Source organism: Haemaphysalis longicornis, unplaced genomic scaffold (assembly GCF_048455015.1).
Source record: "Haemaphysalis longicornis isolate Haplotype H1 unplaced genomic scaffold, Haemaphysalis longicornis Haplotype H1 scaffold_10, whole genome shotgun sequence".
Lineage (NCBI taxonomy): Eukaryota > Metazoa > Arthropoda > Arachnida > Ixodida > Ixodidae > Haemaphysalis > Haemaphysalis longicornis.
In genome coordinates this window covers 106838216-106850733 of record NW_027526204.1, presented here as the reverse complement: position 1 = coordinate 106850733, position 12518 = coordinate 106838216, and the positions used below count along the sequence as shown (strand labels likewise).

The 12518-nt window shown below is 49.7% G+C and overlaps 1 protein-coding gene across 1 annotated transcript in view; it reads left to right on the top strand.

Moving 5' to 3' along the window:
- The window catches only part of LOC144159064 (prolyl 4-hydroxylase subunit alpha-1-like), a 58175-nt gene that overhangs the window by 36856 nt on the left and 8801 nt on the right, over positions 1-12518 (top strand). The window contains exons 10-15 of the mRNA XM_077690324.1: positions 5197-5261; positions 6526-6637; positions 7540-7620; positions 7784-7837; positions 10194-10262; positions 12286-12382. Of these exons, the coding sequence (XP_077546450.1) occupies positions 5197-5261; positions 6526-6637; positions 7540-7620; positions 7784-7837; positions 10194-10262; positions 12286-12382 (478 nt within the window). The remainder of the gene's footprint in view (positions 1-5196; positions 5262-6525; positions 6638-7539; positions 7621-7783; positions 7838-10193; positions 10263-12285; positions 12383-12518) is intronic.

Below are 12518 nucleotides of genomic sequence, written 5' to 3'. Positions count from 1 at the left end.
GCACATTCTTCCATTCACAAACGTGTCCTGGCTTCGTTTCAACTAAGCGAATGAATTGCGACCAAGCAATTTTTTTTTAACCTCCTTGATTGCGACGACCCGCCGGCGGCCGGCGGACGAAACGCTGGGCCGACTGACTCTGTCGGCCGGGGAGCCGTGCAGTAGCGCAGCCGTGGCGCAGCCAATTGCCAGCTCATCCCCTTCTGACGTCACACGAAAACGCCACAGAAAATGGGCGAGCGTAAAGAGAGGAGGACAGCGTTTTCGAATTAGTTTTTGTACTAAATAAAATCGCGTAAACGCGCCTAGAGTGGTCGAAACATGGCCTGGGGACTCCGGACTACAATTTGCGCTAGTAATCCCGCAATGTTTACATATCACTTCAGTGTCCCTTTAATCGAACTGGGTCTCCTGGAGCGCGAGCGCGTGCAACCGCTCGGTCCGTGCTGGTGAAGATGATGATGATCAGCGTCGTCCGTTATGGCGCAGAAGAGGAAGAAGTTCCAACACTCTCCACCGCCGACAGATGACGCAGGTGCGCTACATTTGAATGGTATTTGCAGAGCGGGTGTAATTCTTGCTATGGCTTGACTGAAAACTTCGGCCGACGAAGCATCGCCAATGTCGTCTCTTTTTTAGCCGGCGACTGGTACCCAGCACCTCTTGCGCACTTGTGTCAGAATGTCTCGTACTCCCCCATGGAGGACCTGTGCGTGGGTGTGCTGGATCACGAGAGATGTTCAGTTCTTTCTTGGTTCCTTTTTTCAGGTGATCTCGAGTCGTTGCGTCATACCTTCTCACAAGCTTGACACCTTTTTCTAGCTTTTCCGTTGAGCTGGGGATCCGCATCGTCGCAATAGAAAGGCTATTTCCTAGGTCGAAGCTTGGTTTCCACGGGGAAACAACCTCTTGTCGCTCATTCGTCGCTTCGAATGCTTTTTCAAACTTTGTCATCAGCAGTTCAGTGTCTGAGTTTTGTGAGTCCTTGCCTTTTACGCCGATGTTTCCAAAGGCCGAGTAATGGTTCAGAGACTTCAACTCCTTGTCTTCCACGCCCGCTCGGAGCACGATAGCGTTGGCACAGTGTGTAACGCTTTCTCCTAATGGCAAAGGTCCCTGAACAGTCCAGCCTAGCAACGTTTCCACTGCTTTGAGCGTAGTGGTCAGTGGTTTTACATTGCCGGTCACTAGATCCCAGTAGTGGTCCGCACCAATAAGGATCGATATTTTGATTTCACCGAATCGCTGTGCTCTGAGTGCCCTTGTGTCCAAGTGCATTTCTTTCATCTTCGTGATGACTTCGTCGTCCGGAACGGGAATGTGCTCGTTGCATATTGTGTCGATTTCGAGCACCTCAATCTGTACGGGCCTCTGTCTTTCCGCTATCTATGGACAGACGTACTTTACAGAAGGTTTTTGTCTCCTTTGGACCTCCAAAGACACCAACAGTCAAGGTCTCCTCGTCTAACAACTCGCATCCTAGTCTCTTGGACACATCTGCAGTGATAAAACTGCGTTGGCTTCCGCCGTCGAAAAGAATTCAGTGGCGTCCCGAGGATGCGGAGCCTGCTACTGTTGCGGTCAAAGTTTGGAGGAGGACCATGAGTCCAGTAGAGGCCACGTTGCTGTTGCTCGGGGTGTCTGCCGTGCACATGGTGGTTGCATGCTTTCGAGCACACTTGCGGCAGCGCAGTCGACCTCGGCAGTCCTTGGACAAGTGGCCTTTCTTCAGACATCGGAAGCATCGACCTTCCCTCGTGAGCAGCTGCTTTTTTCGCGTGATGTCCCATTCATCGAGGTCGCAGACCTCTGAACGATGCTTTGTGGACTGGCAGAACAGGCACCGCTAAGTGTTGTTCGCTGAAAGGTGTAGAGCCGACATGCTATGTATGTCACAGTGTTGCTGCTTTCTAGGCGGCTCTTCTGGGGTCACAGCGACGTCTGAGGTCCTTACTCCTGTATGTTGCTCCATGGCTTCTCGACACTGAACTTGATGGTCGATGAACTGGAGAAGCTGTTGAAGCTCTTGTTCGGGCTGTACCGTCTGGTTCTGTCGGCCCCTTATGGCTTGAGTTGAGGTGAATGTCGTTGTTCAAGGCGTCGGTGGGCTGAAGCGCTCGTGAAACTTCAGAACCATGTCGCATGGCAGTACTCTGAAGAGGATCTCCCGTAGCATTAGGCAGTAATTACCAGTACTAATGCCAAGTGCCTTCAAACTTCGTACGTGTACTTGAACCTCGTCGTATAGCCGTCGTAGTTGATGCACGTTCGAAGACGACGAAACTGATTTCAAGTCCAGAAGGCCTCTGAGGTGATCTTGAATGACGAGCCTTTCGTCACCGAAGCGCTTCCTTAAAATATCGATGGCGTCTTTGTAGCACTCCTCGCTCGACTGGAGTCCAGAGATGGCCGATGCGGCAGCTCCAGTGACGAGGGTGTTCAAATAGTTGAATTTGTCTGCAGTGCTCAGATCGTCGTTATTATGCACGGCCGACACGAACTGCATCCAAGAGCGCTGCCAGTTCTTCCGGTTCCCATCGAACTTTAGAAGGTCAAGCTGAGGCAACTTAGCCTTGCTGGCGGTCGGAGTCTGGGAACTCGGCAGTCGTGTAGGTCTGGATGCGAGAGCGTCTTCCAACCTGAAGCGCAGGGCCGCTGCCGTGTTCATAACCTTGTCCCCATATTTGCCCGCATTCGACGTCTCGCTTTCGAGTAGGCTGTCTGGTGTTTCGTCAAATATGAGGTCGTCCTGTTTCTTAATCTGCAGGTGGAGCGCTTCGATTCGTTCAAGCAGAACGCTCACCTCGGACGCTGAAAGTCCACGTTGCCCTCGCAGTGCCTCTTCTGCTTCGGTTATTATGCCGTCCAGTTGTGAGCGGAGGCTCTGGCGACGTCGGAGTAGCCGTTCCATGGAGGTCAGCTGGCGGCCGGGGATTCTGGGGCCAAGGTCGCAAGGTGTCGCGTCGGTTCACTGGCTTGCGCGGCTCCCTGCGTCGATGAGGTTGGCCTTGTCTTGAGATCCCGGGTTTCCGGCACCATGTAATGGACCTCGAGGTCCTCCGGCTGCCAAGCCGTCGAGAGAGGGCGGAGAGCGCACGTCAGATGATAATAAGGGCTTTAATCGAACTGGGTCTCCTGGAGCGCGAGCGCGTGTAACCGCTCGGTCCGTGCTGGTGAAGATGATGATGATCAGCGTCGTCCGTTATGGCGCAGAAGAGGAAGAAGTTCCAACACTTGCTATGTTTGTCTTCTTTGCTATGTGTGCGTATAAATAATTGGCGATTGTTGAATGAAACCGCAGATAATCTCATATTTATTGCAAAAGAGTCTGAAACAACTTGCCCAGAAAGTAAAATAAAACATTTTTTTTTATATATATATCACAACAAGCGCTGCTCGCAGCAGACTTAATTCGGTCTGCAAACAATGTGCCTCTGAAATACGAAGATCGTGACGTTCTCAGGCCAATATAGACGACATTTCCAGGCATTGCGAACTTCGCAAGCGCGAAAATCGTTCCACCGAATTCGCAGACGAAAAACGCACCATGTAGAGCAGGCTTGATGCAACCGTCCCCCCTTCTCACGAATGCGAAAAACGCTCCCTCCGGCTGCACGGGCCACTCCACCCAGCACGTAGTAAAGCGCGGAGGGAACCCCTCTCACTCTGGGAAAGGAAAAAAAATTCCCCGCATTTCCCCGAGGGGAAGAATGTGAAAGTGCGAATGCACGAGTTGAATTTGCGCGGTTCGGTAATGTTCGCGAAAGAGAGATCACACACACACACACAACTACAAAGAAAGAAAGATGCATTTATTCACAGACACCTATTTGTGTTATCGTTGTACTTGATTGCTAGAGCGGATCTCAGCTTTGAAATTTCGTGTCAGTACTCCTTTAAGCGGGTGCATTAGCCCTTCTCACGCCCGATTCCTGGCCAATCCCCCACGTGGGTATGTGCCATGCACACACACCTATTTGTGTTGTCGTTGTACTTGATTGCTAGAGCGGATCTCAGCTTTGAAATTTCGTGTCAGTACTCCTTTAAGCGGGTGCATTAGCCCTTCTCACGCCCGATTCCTGGCCAATCCCCCACGTGGGTATGTGCTATGTCAGCGGCCAGGCTGCGCGCGCCCATCTCCACGTGCGCGGACATCGCCGGTGGACGCAGGTTCAGGGTCGCTTAAGAAGTGCATTGCACTTAAAAGCTGCTGCTTCGCGATAGTATCAGTGCTGCCGTCGCCCCGCAAACTTCAGCTTCGCGTTAGACACACGCATGACTATACAGCATGCGATTGGCAGGCGCACGGCCTCCGCGATCGGCTGCCGGCGGCGCGCCGCCGGCAGCCGATCGCGGAGGCCGTGGCAGGCGACTGGTCGTTGCGACCGTCGCCACGACTACTCGTGCGCGGGAATTTGGTACCCATGGTCCGATGCGTGCGTGCGATGCGTCGTTGGCGTCGCTCCGCCCACTGTTTTCGCTGAATGGCTGCTTACCTGTTTAGGCGCATCCCGGCTGATTTAGACATGTGCAAGAGAAATCCGAGCAGGAAAAGAAAACATTTATCAACTTGAAGTGAAAATGAATAGTTATACATTTGATTTTATATGTTCAGTGCAGCGGTGTGGGGACGTTCGGCACCGACGACTCCGCTCATCCACGCTGTTGGTACCGCGGGCGACACGTGCATACCAGGTGTCTATTGTGGGCGGAGAGCGCGTGGGTCGGCGGCGGAGAGCTGCTCCCAACAGAATACTTGTAACTGCCACTGGCACCTCCTCGGGGCTTTCAAAGAAACTTTCACGGTGACATCATTATGACGACACCTTCAGGCTCTCATTGGCTGTGGCCGCACGATGGTCGCAACGACGGCACGACCGCATATGGCTCGCTAGTCGCACGTCGTGAGCCTCCTTTGACAAGCGCACGACGTCAACGTAACGACCAGTCGGGTGCCAATCGCATGCTCCATTCATGCGTGTGTCTTATATAGTATAGTGTGTCTTATAGGCTGTCGTGGGCTGCGAAATCTCAAACAAAGGTAATATTTCATAAAAAACTGTGTGCATAGTGTTTGCTTTCGCTTGTGATAACAAGGTTTACGAGTGTTAAACCTGAGCCGCTTTTTTAATGAAAAGATGAACATTTATGTAGAGGTATCTAGTGTGACGCCTTGGTTTTCCATGCTCTTCGCAGCTTCTTCGATCCACCCACTACGGAGCGCACGGTATGGAGACGTCCCTGATCCGAACGAGTTCCAAGTAAGGCTCACGTCACATCCGCACAGACAATTTTGAAATGGTAAAGCCTCTCTGATTCGGCGACGTCTCAGCCTCAGCCGAAGCATCATACGCCCTGAAGCCGTGGCAAATGTGACCAGGTACCGTGAAAACATAAAATGTGCCAAAAGGCATAGGCCTTCCGTCTGAGCGCTCGATATTGGAACAGCTGTGACGACAAGTAATTCATTCCCCCCATCCCATTAGCTAACTGTTCGGCGAGTGAACATCAAGTCCTCTGGAAGCGGCGTGGTCTACAAGTTCGGCTTTCCCTTCCTGCAGTGGTTTGCCGTGAAGCTGGAGTGCCCGGCTGTGTTTGTACCACCGTCAGTGAGGTGACCACCGTCACTGGAAATGCAAAGAGAGAGAGAGAGAGAGAGAGAGAGAGAGAGAGAGAGAGAGAGAGAGAGAGAGAGAGAGAGAGAGAGAGAGAATGCTCTTTAATGTGAACTGGTAAGGTCAGCCCTGCTAGGGACAGGGCTTGCTACACCAGATGGGGGGTGACTACGTTGGTGAGTGGTGCATATCAGACATTAGGGTTACAGCAGGAAGAAGACAAACACGAGACGTTAAAAAAAGAAAAAAAAGAAGGACAAGAAAAACAAGAGAATGCTGCCAACAGAGTCCGGACATAAAAATACAATTGAAAAGAAAATCGTTAATGGAAACGCTGAAACAAAATGAAAAGTAAACGACGGGAAAAAAATAACTAACAACACCAACCCAAGAAAAATAAATAGATGAACTTCAAGAGAACGTGTTGCTGGGCGTGTTAGTTGAGGTCTACAAACATACTGAGTGGCGCAAATACACAACACAAAAGAACGACAACACACGTAGCGCCTGTCCATGTCTTCTTTCTTGTGTGTTGTGTATTTGCGCCACTCAGTATGTCTGTAAATAGATGAATGCCACAGTGCGAAAGAGTAGATATCGTGACACACTTGCTATGTCTGTGATCCAGAGAGATTTGTCCAGTTCAGTCTCTCGTAGGAACTGGACCAGAACTTTTGTACCTATGGAAATGCAAAGACAACCATGAAACATTTTTCGTTGTATAGAAATGTATAGAAAAATCAGCTAAATTGCAGTGAAGCAATAAGTGCGCAGCTGGCAATAAGTTGTTGTTGTTAGCTGGGAACCCAGAAAAGTTTTTGCTGCAATAACAAACGCAACGATTTATTTACCTTGTAATGTTACGAACTACAGCGCTGATGGAGTTGTCAATATAACTGCGGTATTGCAGTGCTTGGCTTGGAGACCTGGACGCTCCGGTGGCGTCGAGGTTGAACCGCTTCCTCCATTTGTTGCTGGGACTGGGCACCCGCTTCCTCAATGGCGAAGCTGAACATTACCAGGCGAGTAGGCCATTCCTGCTTTAATTCGAAAGCGTCGAATGGCCCGTTGCAGCGAAAAATCCAGCGTCGTTAGCAGAGAAACGGCTACTAAGCCTATGTGACTGTGGCCGACGGCACGAAGAAAATAAATGTGAAGGAACTCAGTTGAACAGAAAATTAGGAAAATTTCAGTATCGACGGGAATCGTAAGCAGGACCTTCAGTACACAAGTTGAGCACGCATCTCTGACGCACAGATTCATGGCGCTCAATGAGCATGCCTGCTCCATCAGTGGTCTGAACATGGCGTGTAATGGTCTGAACATGGCGTGTAACGGGAAAATAACACGCGTTACGCATTCTCTGAATCGAACAAATATTATGACCGGAAAATTAATCTGGAGCATTTTCACAAGACTTGGGGGGAAAAAAAAAGAGAGTTAGATGAAACGCATTTCCATGTGTCCGCGATCCTACACAAGTTTAAGAGCCAGATTACGCTTAGTAAGTGTAATAATCGTGCCTTCAGATAGCTGGGTAGGATAAGTCACCCTTGTTTGCATATAATAAGTCATATTCACCAGCCTCCCCCCCCCCCCCCCCCTCTCGTGTCTGCAGTCTGTAGAACTCTGTAGAACATCCGAACTTTAGTCTGTAAAATTGTGAGCATCTCTTTGTTTGTTGAGGTGGAGTGTTTCCTGTCAATCAGCCAACCACGCGTAGCTGATCCCGGTACCTGAGTACCTAACGCGTTCTACGCATGCGCTTTGACCCTGCATTTCATAGGCGTGATTTTCAGTCCAGCAGTAACATACTCCCGCTATAACCTCAGACAAGTTTGTGTAAATATGAAATCTCGCTTTGTCAGTTCTGCACTTTGTGAGCCCTTGTTCCAATTTCTCTCCATTTTCGTTGAATACGCAGTTGGCCAATTACGGTGTGGGAGGGCAATACGTCGCGCACCACGACTTCCTCGCGGACATCTACAACGATCCGAACAGGAAGGTATGACCTAATGCGCCTGTGTCGTCGTTACTTTCGCTATTATTGCTTACGATTTTTGGGCTTCCAGACTCTTGCAGTCGATGTGTTCGTAGAGCCCGAACCTCGTATATACCTGTACGATCGGGCCTCACGATTTTCCCCATATTATATCTTCGTTTCCCAGATTGACGACTTTGAGCGGACATCGGGCGACCGGATAGCCACGCTCATGTTCTACGTAAGTTGATTGCCGACGTTTACCGGATGTTCCCTCGGAGGATTTTTCGTTGCGTTTCAGGCAGAGATATTGTTGCCAGCGCGATGTGTGTGGGCACTGCTAAGGTGTAATGTTAAAGCAACCGTGTGCACTTTTTTCGACTTTTTTGCTATCATAAATGCTTTCAGAAAGTAGTCAACAAACCCACTGAGTGCATAGAATAAGGGGTCACAAAGTACAGTCGCAACGGAAGAAGATTGGCACAAGCGGCTCATGACTGGAGCAGAGAAATCGCGGCACACGGCGGTATTCTTCCTCAGCGCGCCTACAGCGATAGTGCCAGCACAATCCATTTTCGTAAGAAGAGGTGGCCGGCGGAAAGCCCTCCAACAAGCACCTTACATTTTTAAATGATAGCACGCCTGTTGCTTATCGGTAAAATCATTCGCCAAAAGGTGCTGCCGACGTGAGTTCATTTCTTTTTTTAAGCTGGCGTCGTGAGCAGCCGCATTTTCTTTATCGCAGTTTATCGCAGGGCGAGCAGCTGGATGGGTTGCTTTCTGCCGGCCACCCGTTGTTTGGAATTGATACTGTTCTCTATGGGAGCGCTCGGGAACAATAGCGCCGCGTGTGGCGTTTTCTCCGCTTCGGTCATGACATCGCCTCCGGAGGCGATGGTCATGAGTCACTTGTGCCAATCTTTTTCCTTTGCGATTGTACCTCATCCCAGAATCGCTGCTCTATGCCCATCAGATAACGCAGATACTTGCTCAAAAGAATTTTCTCTCTTTACCGATCTTGGCGATCTTCGGCCGCTATAATTACGTTATTAGAACGGTGTAGCAGTTATTGATGGGCTTTCCTTCACTTGCGACAATGAGCGCATTTGATAGCCACTTTAAAAAGAAAGCCACAAAAGCAAAGCAGAAACGGAAGGCGTATCTCCTGTGTCGAGCAAGTCTCGCAGACGTGAAGGAACTGGTGATAGCGTTTATCGGAAAAGCGTTGAAGAGTCCACAAGGAAAGATAATGAACTGACGACAGCTGATTTTGGCTGTGCGCCGCCTGTTGGCAGAAACATTCACTCTTTTCTTGGTTATTTCTTTGTGCTTCCCGTATCTTGCACGACCCCGCGTCCTTGTAAATGGTAAAGATATCGCTACCACCGCCTGGCGCTCTTTTTTAGTCGTCTGCCTGTAAGGCTGCTCGCACAAAGCATAGGCGCGTCATTCAGAAGAGAAAACTTACCAAAAAGGAAAGGCAGGAAAGCTTCAGAACATATATAGACGCTTCAAATTTGCCGAAATTCCGTTTAGGAAGCGTTTAACAAATCATTGCGCGGCTTCTTGCCCCTTCTAGAACTTTTTTGTTTTAATGCTGGCTTTCCAAACTTTCCAAGTGCAATGTATGCTTTCGAAGAGTGGCGTAGCCAGAAATATATTTAAGGGAGTGTTATACGCCACCGCAAAAAAAAAAAAAAAAGAATCAGGAATACTGCGTCGGACGCCAAAACAAAATATTAGCCATTTTCTGCATGCATGAATTTCGGGGCGCGTTCTGACACCGGAACACCCCGCCCCCCTCCTCTGGACACTCCCCCGCTTTCGAATCATCGGGATTTTACGGCGGGAAGCTGTACCTGGCCGCCATGAGGCGCGGCGTATCTAGCAGATCTGCTCCGGATGGGCTTCAAACACCTGGGCAATTTTAACGTGCGCCGAAATATCGACACACTTGGCACATTTGCGTTGGGTATGCTTTAAAGGGACCCTGCAACGCTTTTTGAACTTTTTTTGAAGTCTTAAACGCTTGCACAACGTATAGTCACCCAACACACCCAGTACTTATATTAGGGGGTCGCAAAGTACCTCAGCCAAAAATGACTGCTCTATGCCCATCAGATAACTTGGAAACTCGCTCAAAAGATTTTTCTCTCTTTCCCGGTCTTGAAGTTCTTCGAAGGCTCGAATTACGTCACTAAGGCCATGTAGCGGGTATTGGCCGGTTTTCCTTCAGTTGCAGCAGTGAACGCTTTTCGATAGCAACTTAAACAAAAAGACACAAAAACAAAGCAGAAATGGAAGGCGTATCTGGTGCGACGGGCAAATCACACAGTGCCGCTCTGTGCTGGCGATAACTATAGCTTTCGTAGTGGTTCCAGACGCGAAGGAAAGAGGGCAATCGGTTACGAAAAGTGTCGCAGGGTTTCTTTGATCCCTGAGCAACATTTTCTAGATAAACAAGAAACCGTCTCTCTCTCTCTCCCCTGTAATTATTTATGTCCGCAGTTTGGTAACAGTTTGAGTTGAAAATAAAAAAAATAGTCACCTTGTTTATGCGACAGTTCACGGAGTACCCTTGTTTTTTTCCTCCTCAGTTGAGTGACGTCGAAGAGGGCGGAGCCACGGTTTTCCCGCAGTTGGGTGTGCGGTTAACGCCCAAAAAGGTAAGCCGCACTCCTGTACTCACGTACTCTGCTCGAGCTTATACAGACAATTTACCCGCACGCGTAGCCTACATGGTTCTCGATTAAGCACAGGAGCAACGGCTTTTAGCGGTTGAGTACCTAACGACGCAGGAAAAATTGGGTAAGAGCGGAACATTCGAAAGACCCAGTCCACATTTTCGTTTCCTGGTTCATGTGGAACGTAGTTATGCGTATGTTAAGCCCTGCACAAGAGCGGTTTATTGAAGGGGCAGAGCGAAGTCACCAACAATTCTTTCAGCTCCCACATTGGTTGCATCGTATAGCAGCCGCGGAGCTGTGACTATACTTTAGAGCGAAAGCTTTGTTAAACGATGTACAAGCCCCAAAAAACTTCAGAGAAGCTTGTACTTACGCCCAAGACTTGAATGGCGAAGTTGTAGGTGATCACTGACGGACACAAAGTTGAGTTTTGGTATCGTTGTGGTGTCGTGGTCGACGGCGGTGGCATAACATTCCAATAACCTTATGTGGAATAAGGCCACAGTGAGCTGGTCGTTTTGGTAGACGTTTTCGTACGCTAGTCTTCAAGCTCGACTTATCGTTTCTAGCGAATGTTTTGCACGCCGCGCATGTCGAGGCATAGCGGCCTGTTCCCCCTCGGCCGTGCCAACTATCCACGGCCGAGTCATGGAATCAATGATCACATACAGCAGCTTCGACATTCAAGTCTTCTACCGTTCAGAGCCCATGCGTATGATGACGAACCAACAAGGGGCGTACGCTATGACGTGTCTTTCTCGTTCCGAGCGAGTGTTGCCACGATACGGGGCCCGCTGCTGTTTTTTAAGTGCAGAACACTTTAGGGGCTCGCCTTGTCGTAGCTCGCTCGCTGGACCCAAGTAGAGCCACACGGCGTTCCGTCGTAGCGGCTGTCGTCGCGGCGTAACCCAGAGGCTTCGAAACCCAAGCGGTTTAAATAGTCATAACCGTTCGAAACACCTGAACCGCTGGCGCTTGTCGCACATCTCCTTGTTATTTAGCGCAAAGAATACTGTAGGTACATTTGAGGCAAAATATACGCAATTAACCGGTAGCGTCCCGCGTTCTTTATTTATTTATTTATTTAAGAACATACTGCAGGCCATGAAGGCTCAAGCAGGAGGGGCATAATGTGGTAACAATATAAACCAAACGTTAATACAAACAATTTAGCTAGGGACGCTCGTTTGGTTGGTTATTACGATAGTAAGCGAAAAAAGAGTGGCAGTGCAACGCCGGCACGCGCGGCAGGAAAAGCAAGCACAAAAAAAAAAACAGAACTCCCGCTGGCGCAGTTTTAGGCAGGAGGCGCGCGAGCACTGCGAAGGCGGGAAATTTGAATGGTATTACGTGGTAGCAGTGTAGTGGATAACGGCGGTACAGCCCATTGTGACGAATCACTGCTCTGCACATCCGACAGCTTTCACATTGAGTGGAACGGCAGTAATTTTTTTTAAAAGACTGCGGACACCATACACAAACGATTCGCTCAACAGCTTCGTTGTTTAAAAAACGCCTCCTTGTGTCAATTCCGCGTAGCTCAGCCAAAGTGAAGCCAGGCCTCGTGCGCTTGCGCAGTGAAAGCATCGAATCTCTCGCTTCTTCCAGGGGGAGGGGTGCAGAGGAAGGGCAAGGACGCAGGCCATCATAATATGATACAAGGGGGCGCTAGCTGCACCAAAGTTCACTGAGAGTTCGCGCCTACAGCACCCACTGCGCTGAGCAGCGTCTGTCTTTGGTCTGGGGGTGCAATTACAGTGTGCGCGTCCACTATCTCTCTTGGCGCAACAACCGAGCTATCGTTCGACAAACTTCACTTAACCGCGTTCAACCACGGTAATTTTTATGGATACGGTTGCATGCATGTATCGTGTCCCAGGCGCTTAACTGTTTTTCACCGTGCACGCCCGAGAGAAATCAAATTTGCTCACAACTTTCGCCTACACTGTGTGTCACCTCTATATCCGTGTGCTAAGAAGCTTCGTCGTCTACTGCTCTGCAGGGAAACGCGGCCTTCTGGTGGAACCTAAACTCGGACGGGGAAGGAGAGGTGCTAACCAAACATGGCGGCTGTCCCGTCCTGTACGGTTCGAAATGGAGTAAGTGTATTGTATACGTTGGCGCGGCTGCTTTCGCTGTTGATAAAGGCACTTCTTACGCTGTATGGCCGCAATGCAATTGCAGCTTTGGCCCTAATTAATCTCGAAGAAAACGGGAGGTCCGCGTTCACGTGGA